General features: G+C 34.3%; 1 protein-coding gene across 1 annotated transcript; it reads left to right on the forward strand.

The window, feature by feature from the left end:
- Positions 1–2,636: 2,636 nt before the first annotated feature.
- Positions 2,637–21,280, forward strand: LOC149424489 (integral membrane protein 2B). The gene is made up of 5 exons (XM_089651617.1): positions 2,637–2,846; positions 2,951–3,148; positions 10,519–10,735; positions 14,447–14,698; positions 19,869–21,280. The coding sequence occupies exons 1-5, from the start codon at positions 2,769–2,771 to the stop codon at positions 19,991–19,993; spliced, it is 870 nt and encodes a 289-aa protein (XP_089507743.1). The 5' UTR covers positions 2,637–2,768; the 3' UTR covers positions 19,994–21,280.
- The last annotated feature ends 1,468 nt before the right edge of the window (positions 21,281–22,748 follow it).

Consider the following 22,748-nt stretch of genomic DNA (forward strand, 5'->3'; position numbering starts at 1 on the left):
TACTCACAAGTATTTTATACTGGGATTGAGTATTTATTACTTGTGAGTATTTTGTAACCGGTATTTTTAACAGGTATTTCTGGAATAAAGAAATCATTATTTTTACAGGTATTTTTAATAGGCACTTTTAATATGTACTATAACAGGTATTTTTATAGGTACTTTTAATGGGTACTTTTAATAGGTATTTTTTGTAGGTATTTTTAGCAAGTGGTTTTAGCAGGTGTTTTTAATAGGTAACTTTTATAGATACTTGTCGTACTCGCAGTCACTGTACTTAGTAACGGCAAAAGCACCAGAGGACATTAAAAAATGTGGGGAATTTTTCGACATGGATTTTCCTAGCTACCCCCCTCCCCATGAGTTCGAAAAAATATTGGGGGAATTACTTATTCTTGAGTATTTTGTAACCGGCTTTTTTTACTTGTACTCACTGTACCCAGTAATGAAAAGTACTCACTGGACCCACCTCTAGATCTACGCAGTGTTGCCAACATGATTTTCAAAATAAAGCCAGACGTCATCCGTAAAGGGGTGACAGCATAAATAAACCGAGTGGTTTATTTATGCTGTCACCCCGCTGTCAAACCGAGTGGTTTATTTATGAATAAACGTGATTGGTTTATTTATTGAATAATCCACTCTCAGTGACAGGTTCCTGGGAGGGGGGAGGGGGATGCCGGGGCTAGAGAATTTTTTAGGTATGAAAACTAGATTTCAACACAAAAATAACCGATTCCTAATAATAACTCTTAGATTGTCATTTTTTGTAGATCAGTTTTGTATAAAAAAGGAGCAAAATTATCCGATAAACGAGCTAAGAAGCTAAGTCACTTTTTTTGGAGCTGACGGCCTCAATTTGGAGCTAAATCCAGCTCTAAATGATCTCAGTTGGCAACACTGGCCGCCAATGTACAATTCTTGAATTAACCACTAGCACACAATATTTTAATCATCCGAATATTATTGAATACAGTTATCACCTACCTAGGCGACTACTGGTTTTAGATAGTTGATTTATGCTGGTTTGGACAAGGGGTGTCAACGTTTTATTCGCGCCAGGCGCCGTTTCGCTCAGTACCGGCCTTGCACATACCATGAACCTAAAAAGCCCTGGACGGAGCTATTCGAGAACAATTTGAAGCCGTGGGGTGAGGGAGAAGATCTATGAAAAATTTACATTTTTACATTTACATTTTTAATAGCATATCCCATTCCTTGTCTCATCAAATTCCCAAAAAATCAAAAGCCGTTATAACTGCATTAACAGCAAAAAATAAAATGATAATAGTTAATTATGTACCAATTTGCGTACAATTTTTTCAAAAGTTTGTCAATCAAGATGGTTGTCAGGCAATTTCCCTTTACCCTAGATTTGGCTTCAATGCCATTTATTCAAAATCGCATGTTCTGTTCAGGGCTTTTTTGGTCAATGATACGTACCCTATGATCAAGGTTCGTAGAAAATGTATTTAACAAAATTGGTTCATACAGGCAGTTTTCGGTAAAAAAAAATCGGGACAAGTCATCTCCGTCCCCTTCAAACATTATTCTACAGCTGCACAACACATATTCCATATTGGATTGAATCATCGGTACAATATTGTATTTATATGCCTTTCTCGAAAGAATTAAGTCTTTAAACGAACAAAACTATTGATTCATATTCATATTGCGTATATACGGGCGCAAACAAATGATTTGTCTTAATACTGTAAAGCAATACCTTGCAAAAGCGTATTTAAACAAAATTAATTAATTAACGCCATCTGTGAACACGTAGAATACAACGAGCGTTGCGTTTAACCTTAATGATTATTTTTTTGTACAATGTTTACGTACAGTGTACAGTCAAAGCCCAGAGATGACACAGACCCTGCGGGAAATTATTTTCCTCGTGACCTCCTGTTTGGAGTTAATGGGCTGGCATCACTGATTGTGGTCTATGGCAGGTTTGCGAATTCGTGGAGAAGAAGAGAAAATTGCGGGGTATTTCTAAGATTTTTCAAAATTGGGTGTTCGGGCATGTAGCTGAATGTTATCATTAAGATATAGTTTACTCCCTTACCTACCACCCATACACGTCCTATCATCTTTGTCACCATGAGACGGGAAATACCAAGATAGTACCTTTTCTATCGCGTAACCGATAACAGGTTGCTAGTTCAATTCCGGGTTACATGAAATTCGACGTGGAGTTTTTGTGCTGGGAGAGAGAAAGAGAACAATGAGAACACCAAATTCAAAGAAGGGCTTTCAATATTCCGGTCACATCCTCTCAGATTTCCATTACGCTCCCCCTTCTATTATTTCGTTCACAAGAAATTTGCGGCCCGAAATATTCCAAGAGCTATCGAAACATTGAGTATTTTGCTAATGCGGGGATTATGGGCATTTCTTTATATCCAACCATATTAAAAAAAATAATATTTACAATAATAGTGAGAAAATTTATATTTTAAACCCTTAACGAAAGAGAAAACCCGAAAATGACAGGATTAAATAATTGCTCATTTCAATAGAATTTGGGTCATTTTGGAGGTAAAGGAACTTGTGGGGAATTTGAACGTCTATTGTGGATATTTTAGAATATATATATGCCTTGGCAACCCTGTTTATGGTCTGCGCATGGTCTGCGCGGACTGCAACACTGCTTCACTTTTCTGCGTCATCTGTTTTTACGACTCGATAAATTTTCATTGTTATTTTGGCACTCTATCGATCAAAACAAAGGTTTCGTGATTCCAATCGGTTCATCTCGTTTCAAGATGACGATTATAACAAAGTCAATGTTTTTGAAGAAGCAGGATAAGTCGCTTCTTTTAGCACCCGAGGGTGTGAAAACGGTACGTTTGATTAATGGCTGTGGCCGTGTTTATCTGAGAAGGTTTATTATTTTCTTATGCGCACCTGACTGTCATTAATCTTACATAGTAACATTTTATTACAGGTCTCGGTAGACATTCAAGACCCCTATGATGTATATGCGTCTAAAAATGCACCGTTTGGACATACACGTCGCATGTTGATAATCGTCCTTACTGGCATTTTCTCGCTCACTCTCATAATCAGCGGTGGAGTGTACCTGTATTTGTTTGCATCCTCTCCAGTTCATCTGTTCCGCGGATCGTCTCAGATCAAAGTAAAGGTAAACCAATTCAAATCATGGGTGAAATGCAGATCACGCCAAACTCTGGGAATTGAATAAAAATGCATTTTCTAGATGAGAAAAGTGTGTAGAAACTCATTAAAAAAAGAATTAAGGCGCGGAAGAATAAATTGAGGGAGATACAGCCGATCAAAGTTTAATAAAATTGCACTTCGCGATCTGAGGGTAATATTCGGTTTATGGGAGTATAACCGAAATTGATTTAGACTAATTTAGGGCTGGGGAATCCGAATCTGAAAGAATTAGGTGGGGGTCGGCACTATTAACTGAGTTATAGGGTTTTGAAACTTCGTACGCGATACATAGGAACCATGTTTTATTTATCAATTATGACTTAAGAAAATCAAATTAGCAACTATTTACTTTTGAAATTTCAGTAGTGCCAACCAAAAAAAGAAAAGTGTTGCCATATAATAATAATATTTTTTTACAAAATAGGTTAGGTGTTTAGTTTGGGTTAGAGTAGGCAGAAGAACATGGGAAAAAGGTATTAGAATTAAATCACAAACCAGTCTATACAAACCTAGCGTAGCCCACAAACTACTTGAAAACTGGGATATAACTCTAAAGGGGACGCGAGCAGGCGTTATTAAAGGGGCAATTTTGTGTAACAGGAAATAACATGGAAAAAAGGTATTAGTATTAAATCACAAACCGTCTATACAAACCTAGCGTAGCCCACAAACTACTTGAAAACTGGGATAAAACTCTAAAGGGGACGCGAGTGGGCGTTATTAAACGGTCATTTTTTTGTTATAGAAAATCACAGTTAGGTTAGGTTATATATATACATAAATTAAGTATTTACAAGATTTTAAATAATAAACTACCAATCTGGCAAATGATATTTAATTTTCAGAATTTTCCATGCATTGATATTATTATTTGGCAACACTTTTTATTTTTTGGATGGCACTACTGAAATTTCAAAAGTATTAAAAGTTTTTAATTTGATTTTCGTGACAAAATATGGCGGCGGACTGTCCGAATATGGTGATAATATCAGATCGCGAAGTGCAATTTATTAAATTTTGATCGGCTGTATCTCCCTCAATTTATTCTTCCGCGCCTTAATTATTTTTTTAATGAATTTCTACACACTTTTTTCATCTAGAAAGTGCATTTTTATTCAATTCCCAGAGTTTGGCGTGATCTGCATTCCTCCCCAAATCATTTACATCTTTTCACAAGCACTTACTATACGAGTCGTCGATTTGCCCCCTCTGGAAATTAATATACATATATGGTACGTGTTACAAAATGTTTTATTAATTATTTTTATATGAAAGACAAATAAGTGAGGTGACAATAAAGTTTGTGATTCATTTGTCTAATAAAATGCGTGTATTTTTATATATTTTTTCGTTATCAGTAATTTTTTTTACAAAAAATCAGGTGAGCAATTTTTAATTTATTTTTACGTTCGCATTCAACATATACATCGAAAATGTTTTTATTTATTTATAACTAGCTGTACCCCGCTACTGTGGCTAAGTCTGTCTCTGCAGATAGAGAAACACTAGCGCGTTTTGCTTTTACGTCCAACAGATGGAACTGTTTTTTTTTAAACACGTTTTTTTTCTATAACATCTATATAATATAGGTATATAAAAACACATGCATATTCAAATGCAATGTTGTGTCAAAATTTCAAAGCAATTGGTGAAGGATTTTCGGTGATTTGAAGATTTTGAACTAACGAACATTTACAATTTTATTTATCTATATAATAAAATTTGAAAGCGCGTTTTATCACCTTTTAAAATCGTTTTTGGATAAGTTAGAGATAAGAGTTTTAGATAAGAAATATTCTATATATTTGGTTTTTATTGCAAAGCTGAAATACTCCGACCTTCTGTCAAAATATGGCAGAGGCCTGAGGAGTTAAGATAGAGGAATCCGTTCCTGCAGCCCGAATCAAGGGATTGTGGGGCTTCAAACCAGATGTGGCTGCCAAATTCAACAGTGGGATGCACTTGAGATTTGTGCAGTAGAACCTCGTTAATTCGTAATCCACGGGACATCAAAAATTAGATTTCGAATCAACAAATTCCCACGTAATTCCAAATTTTGTGAAAAAAAAGCCGAAAATCTAGTTCCTTGGCCGCCTCTTAAAATTCGGGAAGTATCTTTGGAGTAAATTAACAATAAAAATACGAATTATTTCCATCTAAATCGAATTTTCGCAGCTGATTACCGCCGGTCGGCCTTTCAAATTCAGTTATTCAAAGTAAATTTGTAAAGATAACGCACATTTCCGCGTCAATCAAATTTTCGCGGCCGATTACCGTCGCGGCCGGCCCTTTAAATTGGAATTTGTGCGCGGACCAAAATAAATTTCGAATTAAAAAACCATTTTGCATGAACTTTTTTTCTGGGGTTAATTAACGGGGTTCTACTGTGCAGGGTCAGCAGTTGTGTACTATACTAGTATCTGTGGGGCCTGTACATTACGCCCAGCTTCAGAAAGGTTAATTTGACATAGGCTTCGATGGAGCCCCTGTGCCTGAGCTGGTCATATCATGGGTTCATACCTCTAGATCAGTGCTCCTCAACCTTTTCTCACCTACGACACACAAAAATTCTTCCTAGAATTCCGCGGCACACCAAAAGCTAAAATAGATAGGTATTAAATTGATACACAAATTTTAAAATAATCTTTTGTTTTTTATTTGAAAAGTATACATACATATATCTATAATAACTATAACAATTAATAATTATTATAAAATAAAAATAAATTAATGTGATACCTGCGCTTATTTCAATGAACACAAAAGTTTTATATTCGGCTCGATTTTTAACTGCGCAACCCGAAGTTTTCGGTCAAGACCTTTTAAGCATGACTGCTTTTAATTTTTAATTAATACATGCGTTGAAAAACTTTGCTCACACAAAAATGTCGTTGAAAATGGAAGTAGTGTTAAGATTGTTTGTCGGAAATGTATATTTAATATAGTCTTTCTTTTCACTATCTTCTTTGGTTTTTTTGTAAAACTTTTGCTGGGTTCTTCATCATCAGACGGATCTTTTCCACGTAAAAAATGATCCATATTTAAAGGGGTTTACAACTAAATATGTATCACAGGAAGAACGCTAACCACACACAATTAATAGTAATTATCGTTAATGGTAGAAACTTGTTTACTTAACTTTGTGATGTAAAAATAATGACAGACGAGTGAACGTGATCATAACGTGATGTAACGCGTGCAAATGCGGTATAACACATGCGCATGGGCATGAGTCTTCAGCGACGCCCATAAGGGTCATTTTTCAATGTATTTGACTAATTTGGTGCGGCCATGGTGTGTACAAAGCACACTGCGCAGTTTTCAACAATTGGCACTAGACGCTGGAGGAACGTTGAAAAATTATTTAATTATAACTATTATTCTATGCTACATTTTGAAAAATAGACAATATTATGAAAAATAATTTGTCATTGTGTATTAAATATATAACGAAATATTGTAAAATGTCAAATACATTGAATTTGACCACGGCACACCAGTGTGCCACGGCACACCGGTTGCGGAGCACAGCTCTAGATCACAGTGGCACTTGCATTCACAGGAGCATCTGGCTCTTTAATTTAGTTTTTGTGAAACTGTACGGGTGTTAGAGGGTTAATGTTATCAATTTTGCAATATTTATGATATCAGCAATTCATTATATTTCTTGGAATCTGTACAGGATGTTAAAAAATGTGATTTCTTTATCACATATGTAATTTGCTGCTTGTTGATGAAATATTTATTTACATAATTATTATGGTTTCAATTTAATACATTTTTTCCATTCTTCGGAATTTTCCATTCTAAGGAAAACATTTTACATTGGTTAGGATAAGGAAGATACTCTTACCGCCGTTGTCCCAAATCCTTCTGATTGAAATTGATTGAGCCGAAATTTTGGCTCAAAATTTCTCAAATCCACAAGAACCAAACAACTGGATTTACCTCTGGCTCAGCAAAATTGATTACTTATAAAAAAGTGTCAACAGAGTGACACTTGACAAAATGACAGCGAAATGTTGAACGTCATTCACGTTCACGCACTATTTTTCGTATTGATAATTTTACTTTCATTTTAAGTATCAAATTAATATGGACAGCGAAGATGAAGATATTAAGACCCCGCATACCCAATTTCTACCGATTAAGTTTCTCGTTAACTCTTGTTTAAGATTATATTGAGATTAAAGATTATATATTAAATCATTTTATAACACTATTATCTGCTTGCCGGCAGACATTTTATAGTAGCACAATCTCAGGGATCTGTAGTTCAGGCCATCTCTCAAGGAACCATCAAAACGAAAACACTTTATGAAGTTATATTGATATATGTACTATTTATTTGGCAACAAAGTTATGCATATTATTACTTATTTTTAAACTATTGCATGGAACAATTTTACGCTGGAAGTTACTGGCTCTGTTTCATTACGTTTGTTAGAGGTACCATATATTTAAAATCGCTTACAGCTATGAACCGATATGGGAGGTTTGGGTTGCTTGTCAGGTCCATAGCGTGGTTCAACCCTCAAAAGTTTAGAGTAAATCTGCTTTCGGCCTTGCCGCTATGTGTGGGTATAATAACCCACAACTGAAGTCCACGGTTCTGTACTGAAGTGTGCTGAGTTTTCACAGCTCAGGTGCAGTCCTGCTGTGTGTTCCCACTTCCCCTCCTGTTTCGTCTCTCCCCCTCGTCCGTAGGTAGTCATTCTTTTATGGGCATGATTTTTGCGTTATCCCTCATGCTTCTTCTGTCGATCACCATATGAGGTGATCCTTCTGATTGCATGTGACCAAGGCATGTTTTACACTATATTGCTGAGTGATCGATGTGGTGGTGTATCCTCTATGATTTGTAGTCATAGGGATACTCGATTAATTTAGGATATGGGCAACTCATAACACTCTTTAAGTTCTAATTATATAAAATTCCCTCCTTAGAAAAAAATTGCAAAGTAAGTTCTGAAAATTATTAAAAACATGTTTTTTTATGTTATTTAATGTGTTATAGGCGTGAAAATATTCACAGTGTATCTTTAAATGCAACTAAAGTATTTGTCGAGAGATTTTAATTCTATTTCAAACGAGTCGTGTTTTATTAAATATTTTCACCGTATTTGCTTAATTATTATCATTTTTTAATATTAGCGCGCTACTTTTAACATTCGTATTTAAATATCTCCCTTTCAAACCATTTTTGAACGCTTACTACGGGCCTTAATGCTTATATTTATGATAGATATAGCGGAATGGGCGGACATAATGGACGATAATATCAAGTTACACAAACTGCGACAGCTAAATATTGAATGACAAAGATTTTTTTTAACCGTTCTCATGATGCTGGATGATGTTGTAATCTACACAATATTCATTTTCTCATTTTTAAATGAAAAAAAAAATTCGTTTCAAAAAAATTTTTACAGTGGATATATTTTTTGTGTTATTTCAACCGCCATGCTATGGATGCCCCTGTGTTACGCCGGGTGAAGTTTACAAATTGAAACTTTTCATAATATGAAATTATACAGTACATTTAGTTATAAACATTTTATTACGAAAATTGGATAAGGAATGTGAGAGATGTATGAAGGGAGAGTAGCTGGTTAGAGTGTAGAATGCATGGGTGTTATGATGTATTGCAGATGTAAGGATCTATGGAGTTATTTGTGTTTTGAAACTATGGAGTTGGGTTTCGGTTTTTAGGTCAAGGAGGAGGTTGAAGATATTTGGAGCAAGGTAGATGAATTGTCTTTGCTGATTTTGTATGAAGTATGAAGTTTAGGTACATTGTAGTGTCGGTTGGTTATATTTCTGATTGTGTTGTAAGAGTGTATTTTTATTGTATTTGTACCAGAAATGTGTTAGATGGTTTCGAACTATATTTAGTCTGGCTGCGTTGGCATCGCATTTGGGTCCCACCCAGGCATAGTGTGTTCAATTCCTCAGCTGGCTAAGTCCTCCATCACAACACAAGCAACATTTTCTGCTTACTGTGGTGGTAGTTGGAGATTTTCAAATATTATCATGTTATTTGTAACCCAGGAATGTTAGAAGTGAAGAGTCGAATGGAGGAATATCTTGTCGGTCGCTTGTTGATAATACATATTACCATTTTTTGTGCTTTTTCTTGAGGATTAAAAATAGTTTCAGCACAGCCACCCCAAATGGTGATGTCATATGCTAATAGGGATTGACAGAGAGCAGAGTAAACAGATTTAAGTGTTGTAGGAGAGGCTGGCTAAGTGCTGATCTTAACGTAGATGTTGATCAATCTAGACCGTGAATTCTGTGTGGAATTCTTGCTGTGTTTTGTCCGTGTTGCTTTATTTCACACATGGAGGAGAATCTCGTCAAATTGTTAAAAAGTTTACAAATTTGTACTAATGTACTTTCGCTGCATTAGTAAAAGTCAAGCTAAGACTTTATTTTTTAATATATTTATATCCTTTTGGTAGAAAATATAAAAAATTTGTTTACATATTACAGTACTTAAAACAAATTAAGTGTATTAATAATGAGTACAATATTAACTCGTTAATATTAATTTGATATGAAAGTTTTTGACAGTGGGAGTTTTTGAAAGTTAAAATGTACATTTTTGAATTGAAAGTCGAGCCCGGAGAGCTGTTTACCGTTAGGCCGCCTGAGTAGCGGGCCCATGGTCGCGCCGAGCTCCGCTTTGGGCTCGCGTTTCTTTATGTGACCATGTCTCACACGGTGATATGGTCTTGTGGTCAGCATATCCACTACAGATGTCATTTTATTTTCTATGGAATTGGACGGGGCCACTCAAGATTAAGATTATCACCGATAAAGATGTTTTAAAACAGGCGAATTGAGTATTACTGAACAAATCACTTGGCTGATCGGAGCCTCAGGTTGATCAATGGAAAAGTTGGGAAAAACGGCCTATCTAGGCTTAGTATCATCTTGGTGAAAGACCAGCATTCAGAATTGCTAGGCTTAGGACGGGTTGTTTCGGAGAATTTGAACAATTCATCAAATTTCAACATTCATTTTCGGGTTCTGTGAAAGACTTATTCAAGTTTTGTTTTTATATCATTGTAGACTAGTTGCTTGAAAAAACTGAAATAAAAACAGAACTTGAAAAAATCTTTCACAGAGCTTGAAAATGAACGTTGAAATTTGATGAATTGTTCAGATTCTCCGAAACAACCGGTCCTTAGTATCATCTTGGTGATCGTTCAGAATTGAAACTTTGTAACTCCAACTGGAGATTCCATAGATAATCACTGGCTCCAGGCGGTTGGGAGCAGTTGGGACTAAAAATGAAAAAGATAAATTTTGTTGTGCGTTGTGTTTTAGGATGGCGAAATACGAAAAGAGAAATTGATGCAGTATAATCCCGATGTGGAAGTGGAAGAGATGAGGAACAGGCAGATGGTGAATGAAATCCTCAACTCATTCAGGGAATACTTTGAAATTGGTTACGAGGAGGACAACTACGAGAAGATTGATGTTCCCAACTTTAACGATGGCAGGCGAGGCCGTTTCATCCACGATTTCAACACCAACACCACAGGTTCAATCTTTATTATTTTCAAACTCTGTAATCGCCTTTCCAGTTCAGGTGTATGTTCCATTAATATGTGGCCAAGTGACCACCGATGCACCATGTACAATCATATTCATTTTATGTACCTATGTAGATGCATATTAGATTTGAGAGCTATTTGAGCATACCTTTGACATTAGTGGAGTTCACTAAAGAGTGCAGAGCTTTGCGCATTCTGTGTTGGACTAGTGAAAGACCATTATTGAAATAGTTCTAGCTGTGTTTAATAATGACCCAATCTCTAAAGCCAGGTTTCCCACATTCCAAGTTAATGATTATGAGCTTTCTTCCTGTTTGTTGTGTGTTATTATGGATGTTTTCATTCTCATTATGTTATTTTTCTTTTTTCTATTTTGTTTGTGCATATTAGTACTGGGCGTTGAAGATAATTCCATCCAACGCCAATGCCTGATATCGTTGGATATTTTCAAGTGTTTAAATTACCATTCAAAATAATGTGTCATTATTTTATTTCTAGTGATTTTTTTATTATAGTTCGATATTTAACGTTTCCATAACCACTGGAGCGATGGGTGTTCGGTTTTTGATTTGGCCATTCCATTTAATTAAATAGCTAAATCAAAATATTTTTATGGAAACGTATAAACTGCTTACTGCAGTTTAAATATTTGTATGGAAAGATATGAACTGCTTACTGCAGTTTAAATATTTGTATGGAAAGATATGAACTGCTTACTGCAGTTTAAATATTTGTATGGAAAGATATGAACTGCTTACTGCAGTTTAAATATTTGTATGGAAAGATATGAACTGCTTACTGCAGTTTAAATATTTGTATGGAAAGATATGAACTGCTTACTGCAGTTTAAATATTTGTATGGAAAGATATGAACTGCTTACTGCAGTTTAAATATTTGTATGGAAAGATATGAACTGCTTACTGCGGTTTAAATATTTGTATGGATACATGTGAGCTGCTTGCTGCGGTTTAAATATATGTATGGAAACATATGAACTGCTCACTGCGGTTTAAATATTTGTATGGATACATATGAACTGCTTGCTGCGGTTTAAATATTTGTATGGGAACATATGAATTGCTTACTGCGGCTCAAATATTTGTATGGAAACACATTAACTGCTTACTGCGGTTTAAATCCAATGAATCCAGATTGCTAGATTTCACCTTTTATCCTATATTTTAAGGTTTTATAAATTTAGCACATTGTGGCAAGCGTTCGCTCAAGACGTTTTGGAAACTAATCATAATATGCCAAAAATCGTTAGAGTGGTCAAGACTGTTTTTTGTGTTATAGTGCTCTGTACTTGGTGAAGCCTCCTCATCTCCATCTCTTTTATTATTATTTAATAGATATACTTAGAAGGTATAATCATAAAGCATTAAGATTGTAAAATATAGTATTTCGTCACTTCTGATTTTTTTCACCTTTATTCGTAAGAATATAATATCCAGTGTTTAAATAAAATGTGTGTTTTTAAGTTAATTATATGCACCAGTAATGGAATTCTGAAAAATATTAGTGAAACAATATTGACCTGTTAATTATTGGGAAACCAAATTCATATGATGTTTGGGACCAAATTTGGTTTCCTAATAATTAACAGGTTAAACTAAAATTTGAAACGGAAAAAGATTCAATTATTTTACAAGCCCAAATAATTATTCGCCTGAAACACTCATCCACATTGAAAAATCTCCTGATAAAATATACATGACGCCAACGGGACTCGAACCCGTGTCCCTTCGATTCGATTCGATTGTTACCCTTTGTGCTATGCATAAAAAATCTTGTCTTAAACATAAGTTTACCAAAAAAAAAAAAAAAGGAAAAAGATTCAGTCGCATCTAGGACTCGAACCCAGGACGTCTTGCCGGGAGCCGCTCTACCGACTGAGCTAATGGGACCCTATCTTCTTCAGTCATATTTAATTGTATAAGAATATAACTTCGAATAAGAACTACCTACATTATCTTCATTTTCTCACCGCACATTTTTATCAGTTGCTATTTTTATATATAACGTAATTTATATATAGAACGCAAGATTCAACTCGAACTAAATGCAATCTATACAGTGTCTTGGATAAAAATATCCTGTTTTGTGTGACTTCTATTGATTATTCTGCAAGTATAGAATGAATATTTATTTTTGGAATAACTTTATTTTTGGAATATCTTTATTTTTGGAATAATGTAAAAAAAGTTCTCATAACACAAACAGAGCACACTTTGTCAACTACTTCTCGTAAAATATACACTCTAAATGGTATTAAAAAACAACAGAACACACTTTATAAACCATTTGCTTCCTTGTACAAGTAAAATAACAATTATAACACAATCACCATTCAGTGTTATGTTATGTTATTACTAACTTTTGATCTGTACAAGATACAAGGGTTTTCTTTTTAGATTTCAAGGCCTTACTTGTAGATAAGAATTGAGTGTATGGAGTATGGATTAATTTATAAGCTAAGAAATGAATTATGATAATATGCGCCCCTTAAGAAGCTTAAGTACGAGCCAACCTTGGTCAACATCTAATCAATTCATAATAATATTGGCCAGAGGCGGCTCTAGGGGTCTAGAAGCAGAAGGTGACTTAAAAAAATATATTTGTGACTAATCTTTAATTAATATGCCAATGAATTTGTAGATATCTCATCAATTCTACTCAAGTTATACTTTGATATTGCTAAACATTATTTATAATTTTCATTAATGAACACATAACTTGCATTTTGCAACTTCATATGAGGAATAATTGATTACCTATGATGAATTAGGAATATAGAGTTACCCTGTTACATTTATTTGGAAATCACTACACAATAAATTTCCCTGCCTAAATTTATTGAATCTCCTTTCATAAAAAACATAGTGAAAAATAAAGAAAAAATGTTTTAAATCAATCTCTTTTCGATAACCGCTGAGAAGTGGTCAGTGATAACTCACAAAATTATATTTATCTTTTAATATGACGTCAACTGATTTAAAAAAATATAAAGATTCGTCACAAATCACAAAAATAGCAAAAAAATATTCTTAACTATCCAAATAATTACAAAAATGTCTATTTTACGCTATGCTTATACTTAAAATTACCCGTCCTACGTTTAGAACTATCTCTTTCAAACACAATTATATTCACCGTATTGTCTCTGTCAGTCCGTCTCGGACATGACCCAAACCTTCAATTAGCGAAATTTTGTCTCCATAATATTATGCCATAGGACTATGGTGTCATCTTGTTTATTGTATTACTTTTATGGAGACAAAAGTTAGGTCAGCGGGCTTTTTGACCGAGCATTGGTACATGGAGAATGGTCGAGCTTCTAACTGAAATTTTAGATTTCACTACTCTCCAAACGCCAATTAGTCGCTGCTCGCTATTTGGTATTTGTATAAAATTTAATAGATATAAACTACAATTATTGTCGTCCTATAATTCCAGGGTTGGTCATTGCCCAATTGACCCGATGGTTCAGCTGCCCATGTTATTGGCATACAATATAATTTGTTAAATAATAATACATACTGATGAAATATTATTTTTAAAATTAATTTTATAATAATACACCATTTTCTATGGAAAAAAATGCACAAAATAGTTATAACGATTTCAAACAGTTACTTAGCGGTTTGTGCAAATATTTGTTGTTTTTTGTTGCAATGATATCATGGATGGTTGTCAGGTATTATGGACCCTGAAGGCAAGCGCTGCTTCATCATGCCCCTGGACCGAGAGGCCGTTCTGCCGCCCCGCTCACTGATGGACCTGGTGACCAAGATGCGTGACGGCTACTATGAGGTGGACATGGACACAGTGAAGCAGAACATGCGCGTGGTGCTGCCTCCAGTGCACGACTTCTCCCTGGTTGGTGTCTACATTGCCCGCGAGTGCCAGCGCTACCCCACCTACATGCTTGAGAAGATTCTTGGCGGAGGTAAATAAATACATTTCTTTTTAAATTATACGTTACTAACACAACTGCATTTTAGATTTATTTAGACACCCATTGGACTTTTACATACAAACATATAAAAATGTACAAAGAATATTAATTTTTATTCTTATTAAAAATAAATATGTCAACAGAGCAATTTTTACTCCCCACACTATGCAATCCCTGTGAACAAGAATTGTACATAAAATTAGTGCGAGAAGCAACTACATGAAATAGCATGGAGTCTTATGTTGTATTTATTGGGAATGCGATAATTAATCATACTCAGCAGGTCAGGGCGTCTAAATGCATGTTAATGATTAAAATAATAATAATAAAACCACTTATTTTACAATTCTTGCTAATAGGGAATTCTCTTCACACCAAAAAATCACTTATTATTAATTATTCACATGTAGAAACACTTCAGACACAAGAATACATAGTTTTTATAATTTTCAAAAATCATTTATTAAAGTTATAATGACTTTAAAAACAGGCGCGAACGAAATATTTCAATGCAACTAAAAACGCCCGGTGATTGATCAAGCGTTCAAGGGCGAACGATGAAGTCACTGTTGACCGGCCTGAGTAGATCCTGCCTACCGATGGCGTCGGCGGCGGCAAAGGTGTGACGTAGCACTTGTGACGTAGCGGTCAAAATGGCGCATGACCGTTTTCAGAGCCGAAATAGCACGCAATTTTTAAAACAACTACAAAAAATTGAAAATGCATTTAAAAAAAAAGAAAAAAAAGAGGCACATAATAAAAATAATCTTTATTGAAATAAATTATTTACAAAATGCACGAGAATTCCCTATTGTAATTGATAAGTCTTATCAAAAATATAATTCCATACTTTTTGATTTGCGAAATGCGTGATTCTATGTAATTAATTTTCCGGTACTCACCTATTCTGAAGCCGGTAGTACAATATTGTTTAATTTAAGATTATTTATCTAATTATTTATATGTATAACTAATTAATGTTTATTTTTCTTTTCAAAGATCTTTTCCAATTAAAAGTTTTCAAATCGCTAACCTCAGTCCATTGTTTATGTGTAGATTAAAAAGTAAATAATGAAAGCAAAAGCACCTTTACATTCATTTTGTTGCACCTGCAAATCCACTGACAATAATTATATCGTTTTTAACCCCTTTATTTTTCTCTCTTGTCACTTTATTTGAATACGTTTGTCGTGATTCAATGAATTGTTTGCGATTTCTTTCAATACGATATCCACAGAATTTGACATTTTCAATTTTCCATGCAAATTACGTCAACAACGATAAACATAATTTCGCGAACTAATATTCAAGTTCAAGATGGCTATCGTTTATCACATGAAAAACTTTCGACTGACATTTTTCACATCTCCCTCTAATACCTTAATAATCTTAGGTCGTAGATATCTCTATCTCACCGAGGTTATGTCTGAAAACTTGTATGATACTAAGCGTAAGTCAGACATGATAGTGTTTACCTCCTTTGACTGTATAGCAAAGAGAAAGAAAGGAGATAGTTTTGGGACAAAATTTAAAGTGACCCACGGTAGGAATACAGGGTGGCCACAGACCTGGAAAACCGGGAAAACCGGGAATTATCAGGGAATTTTACCGAACCGGGAATTATCAGGGAAATGTCAGGGAATTTTAAAATATTCTTAAAATATCAGGGAATTCCAAAAATAAAACGAAATTCGTTATTTACGATTTGTGAAGTCCCAAAGTTGTGTTTTATTACTTTTACTTGCGGCGTGTGTAACAAAAGATATGCCGACAAAGACAAACTAGATAAGTAGGTATTTTTTTATTATTATTTTCGTAAATAGCCCTTGCAACACAATCATGTCGTAAACCACCCGCCTTGGTTTTTCCCCTATACTATGTAGGTGCGAAATCTGTAAAGAAAAAGCTAGCAAAGTTACAACAAAGTGTCAAAAGGGTCGGACACCCAGTACGGTCGTAATAAAATTTAAAGATCATCATTATCAACATTTTTACAGTGTCAATACAGTAGAACCTCGTTAATTCGAAATCCACGGGACATCAAAAATCAAATTTCGAATTAACGAATTCCCACGTAATTCGAATTTTTATGAAGAAAAAAAAAATACGCCGAAAATCGATTTTCTCGGCCGCCTCTTCAAATCCGGGTGGTATTTTAGTTGTAATTTCGTATTAATACCAATTATTTCTTTATTTTCGCGGCCGATTACCGCAGCGGCGGGCCCTTTAAATTCAGATATTCGCAATAAATTCGTAAAAATGCTATATATTTACGCGTATATCGAGATTTCGCTTCTGATTTCGGCCGCGGCCTACCCTTTAAATTGAGATATTCGTAAAAATACGATATATTTCCGCGTAAATCGAGATTTCGCGGTAATTTTCCGTCGCAGCCGGCCCATTATTTCAAATATCTGAATTTAAATTCGTAAAAATACGATATATTTCCGCGTTAAACGAGAATTCGCGGCCGTATTCCGTCGCGGCCGGCTCTTAAAATTCAGATTCGAAAAAAAATCGCAAAAATACAATATATATTTGCGTGTAAATCGACAATGCGCGGCCGATTTCTGTCGCGGCCGACTCTTTAAATTAAGATATTTGATGTAAATTCGTAAAAATATGAAATATTTCCGCGTAAATCGAATTTTATCGGCAGTTTTTCGTCGCGGTCGGCCTTTTAAGTCCAGATATTTGAAGTAAATTCGTAAAAATATGTCATATTTCGGCGTGAATCGAAATTTTTCGGCCGATTTCCGTCGCGCCGTATTTTTTAACTCGGATATTCGAAGTAAAGTTAGTAAAAATACGATATATTTCCGCGTAAATTGAAATTTCGCATCCGATTTCCGTCGCGGCGGGCCCTTTAAAATTCAGATATTCGAAATAAATTGGTAAAAATACGATATATTTACGCGTAAATCGAGATTTCGCGGCCGATTTCCGTCGCAGCGGGCTATTTAAATTCAAATATTCGAAATAAATTCGTAAATATACGATACATTTACGCGTAAATCGAAATTTCGCGGCCGAGTTTCGTCGCGGCCGACCCTTTAAATACAGATATTTGGTGTAAACTCGTAAAAATACGACATATATCCGCGTAAAACGTATTTTCTCGGCCCTTCAAACTCGGATATTCGAAATAAATTTGAAAAAATACAACATTCCAGTGTAAATCGATTCAGATTTACAAAATAATAATACTAATTAGGACGATGTATAACCACGTAAAAATACATTTTTCAACGTTTTACCGCCACGGCTGACTTTTAGATTCAGATTTACGAAATATTATGATTTATTTTCGCAAAAATCAATTTTTTTCGAATTTCACGAACAAATTTTCGTGCGCGGACAAAAATAAATTTCGAATTACGAATTAACGAATTTCGAATTTTAAAAAAATTTGTATGAAAAATTTTTTCTGCGGAAATTTTTTTTGGCGAATATTTCGAATTACGCGTTTTTTCGAATTATCGGGGTTCTACTGTACTTACTTTTGTTTATTTGTCTATTTTTGTCTGGTCTTTTCATTTGTACACAAATTGTCTTCAGGCGAAATATCATAAATTTGTAATAAGTGTATTTTGTTTTGAATAGATCATTGTGGTGCAAGGAAATAATAAATGCTTTAGATGACGGAATTCCCTTTATTTATGTATCTGTTCTAATTTTCTGTCGTAGATGAAAATCGTGTTTCAAAAATAAAATTTTGACCGATATGTCCTTATACCTAATAAAACATATCAGGGAAAAATATAGAAACTGCCCTGGAAAACCTGGAATTATCAGGGAATTTTGAAATCCGTTTTTTGTGGCCACCCTGGAATATTCATTAGGTTCTCATTTGGACGCTAGATGGCACTGGAATGATACGAAAAAAATGTATGAATCTGCACAAATATTAAAACAAAATTAATAATTGGGTAGTTTGTTAAATCATTTTTTAAATATTAATACTATTGCAGCATATTTTTGGGAGGTCGTTGACAAAATGACCCTCATAGAAGAGCTGCCACTGAAATCATAATGGAATTGTCACAGCAAAGAAAAATTTGCGATATTTTATTATTATTGTTTAAAATCATTAACAGACATTTAGACAGCCCTGACCGGATGAGTATGATTTATTAAAAATATCTTTTTTATGCATTCTTGAAAATAAAAATTAAACTGAAATTAAAGACAATAGATGAATCGGCCATGAAGACAACACAAATAAGAAGAAGAATACTGTTAAATTCCAACTGACAAATCCTTTTTGGAATTCTGACTTGAAATTATTGTTACTCTACAAAATGTCAAAAGTGATGACTAATTTTTGGGGAATAGTCCAGAAATAAATAAATAAATCGCCTAATAAATAAATCTCACAATGATGTTTATTCATTCAAGATTTGTGGAGTACAATATATGTAATATGTAGTTCAGTTCAGTACAGTACAGTACTACACAGCTAGTTGCTGTGCAGCAGCCGGCTAACCGTGACTTCCTGCTATTTGCTTGATTATCTCCCTTGACTGCTGCACAAGCGATAATAGCCACGCATTCATTGTTTTTCTCTCTTTATTGTAATATAATATATTATAATGAGGTGATTTCTTATCTGGCTATAAATACATACGCTAAAATAGCTCTATTGAAAATGTGTAACCTCCCTACAAGTATGGCCAAAATGGTGTGACGAAACGAAAAAATGCTCAGAACGGTTGGTCCGAAACGGTTCGGGCGCGGCTAAAATTCAAGCGCTGTCGTATTTGATGTCGATAATGTTTTTTTATTAAAACGTAAGATTATTTTTAGTTAATCTTATGTTTTGATAAAAACAGTACGAAAATGACTCAAATCACTCCCCACTTACAGTTAAGTTTGCCAAAACTCACTAGCCATGAAGTTAACACATGTTTACAAACATATTGTTTAGTCACTAACCTCCGTACTAAAAAAGTTGTGCAAAAAATTTTACAAAACCACTTATAAACAACTATTTACCCTACATTAATGGTTTTTAAAATTTAAAACCCTTTTATTAGTAAGGCCCTAAGTGACAATATATTACAATGACCAGTAACATTGTTGAATAATTTATCATCAATACACTTTCTTCCCATAAATAATTTATTACAACATGTACACATTTGTTTTTGCTTAATTTCAGTTTACAAACGTTCCATCCAAGAGAACCCGACTAAGTACACCCAGTATGCCGGGACCGCCATTCACGAGTTTGATATTGTGAACATGGAAGATGTTCTCAAGTACGAGGAGCAAAACAAGTTGTAAATTTCCTTATTATCTTTAAATTTGAAGAGAAACCTTTATATCAAATGAAGGATTTCACCCTAGCTTACAGCTATGAGGCTGAGGCTATAACACTATATTGTGTAGTTACACCATACATAATCTTTACTGTTTGTCTAGTATGTCTTCACTTTACTTCTGAATTAGAAATCAAATAAAGCAAATCTATTCGTATTAGAAGCTCCCATTATAATAGCCCCGGAATATGGTAGTTGATTGATGATTTACGATGTACATCCAATACTGTAGTAAAAAATAAAATGATTGAATTCAATAATTAAAATAAGTTGCCATAAAAAATTACATTTAATTAAAAGTTTGTTTGTTTAGTTTTGCCTGTTTAGTAATACATATATGTGGGATCCTCTCCGAGTAGTAAAACAATGTAATCTAACATTCCTCTTGGATACATTCCCCGTGTTAGCTGTTGCCAGAGGCTATACATTTGTGGTCATGGTCTTGTTAGGAAATCACTGTATTACCAATGACCTACCTCAACATGAAATAACCTTTAGCACTCATTTAAACAACTTTTGGAAAGGAGGACCTATGATAATGACAACAATTGTATCAGGCTTAACCCGTACGAGCCGGTAAGAATATTCAATAAATAAAAATACATTTTTGTTAAGGCCAACATGAAGACAATAGCATACTTGATAAAGCGACATTTTGATTTTGTGTTTAACAAACCCAGTAGAAGTAATATCCAAAGGCAAAATGAATGTATAAGATCGACACTGCTTTGTGATGTGCATTGGGCACAATTCTTCAACACTGCTATTGCAGGGCTCCGGCAAGGGTTAAAAAACTAAAAAAACCCTATGATTTCTTGATCTCAATTGCTCGCTTGAATTTATTATGTTATTTGCAATATTTTTTATTTGTACTACTGACTACTTCACCTTTTTAAAATTAATGCTTTCTTCAAATAATTTTTTTTATTTTTTTTATTGAACTTTCTCAGGATTAACCAAATAACTTGCTGAAAGGGATAACTATTATTATATTAACAAAGCGAGTAAATTTGACACGGGTGTGGAAAAGGAGAACAAGAATTTGCCAAAATGACAACTATAAATAACAAATTTAAATTGTAAAATTATTGTGGTTGATGTGTGGTTTCTTCATTTTTCATGGATATAATGTTATACACACACTGTTTTGGGTGTATAAAATAATGTAGCAATGAAAAGATTTACCTTTGTGATAGAATGTAATATTTTAATTTACTCTTTTAATTATAAATCAAATAAATGAGATATAATATTTTGTGTTTTTTCTTTGTGATAATGTTACTGAACATGTTTTTCTTTATCCAAAATGACTAAATTAAAGAGTATAAATTGTTATAATTGCTGCTAAGATTAATTTATAGAATATATGACGCAAATGTGAATGGTAGCAGAAGTCGGGGACGCCCGAGGAAGACATGGCACGTTCTAGTGAATCAGATACTTGAGTCGGACCATGTCAAGAGTCAAATAATAGAAGAGTTTTTATGAGACGATTCATGAATGTGAATGAGGCAAGGAGTGTGTGTCAAGGCCGAGTTGTTTGGCGGTCTGTCGTCTCTGCCTACCCCTGCGGAGAAACGTTAGTGTTCCACAGATTTAAAAAAAGTAACAAGATTTTCTTTTTGATATCGTTTTTCATATAATTTTTCCACCATATCAATTCTCAAATGGCACAGGTAGCCGTTTTTCCATGTAGGTACATTGAATTTCTGGAAGCATAGTAAATGGACAAATAGTAGAATCGGACACATTTCTACACGGTTGACGTTTGTCACATGAGGAAGGGTTGTTTCTACGAGACTGTTGTTTCTTCAAGACCCATGTTCACTCCTTCCTCTCCTCAAAAAGACCTTCCACACAGCAAACCCGAAGATGACATAGGCTGAGGAAAATTATTTTCCTCAGGACCTGGAGTTAAAATAAAATATTTCAAGGAGCTGGAGAATTCACAGGCACAATGTTGTCATCATCAGAATACGCATTCTGAACGGATTGCCTTAGAAAAACTCCACCACAACCCGTAGTTTGAAGCCCACATGGTTTATACTCATCATCTTCAGCCTCCACTAATATAATATCTAAAAACACAAAATATATACAAGTGTCGAGAGGAATGCTCATTACGTAATATAATAAATATACCCAAATCAATTGTCAAAAGGATCGTGTTTTAAAATAAGCACAAAAATTACTCGACTAACGTGAGAGCTTAGAGCGGGAGCACACAGAGCGGTCAGAGTTCTGCGTTCTAGTGACCGTTGACCGCCCAAGAGTTCCAAAGCACACAAGCGGCGTTCAAATTCTCACGTTCTAGTTTCTTTTGGGTCTTTGCATAAGCAACATGTCACTAGAAAGTTCATCATCCAATGAAGAATTATTGCTCTCGTGGAGCTTAGCAGCTTCTAAAAAGAAAAGAAAGTATTGGGTGCTCCCAATCAACACAACGCGAGAAGAACAAGGCAAATTTACTAATAGTAAAATTTACTTAAAATTTAAATTTACTAGTAGCAATAAGGAAGTTGAGTGAAAAATATTTTGACTTATAAAAAATATGTTCATGTAGATCAAAAAATATCGATTCTAAATTTATAAATATATTTCTATATTATTATTCTTAGAATTAGTTAAACGTTCTTGAAAAAGCATTCAATAGCAAAAGACTGTATACGCTCCACGATTGGTCGAAAGAATTCTGTCGTCACATGTGTCGTGACTTGTAC

Source organism: Hesperophylax consimilis, chromosome 4, assembly GCF_061612785.1.
Source record: "Hesperophylax consimilis isolate HC1 chromosome 4, BYU_Hcon_1.0, whole genome shotgun sequence".
In the NCBI taxonomy this organism is placed as follows: Eukaryota; Metazoa; Arthropoda; class Insecta; order Trichoptera; family Limnephilidae; genus Hesperophylax; species Hesperophylax consimilis.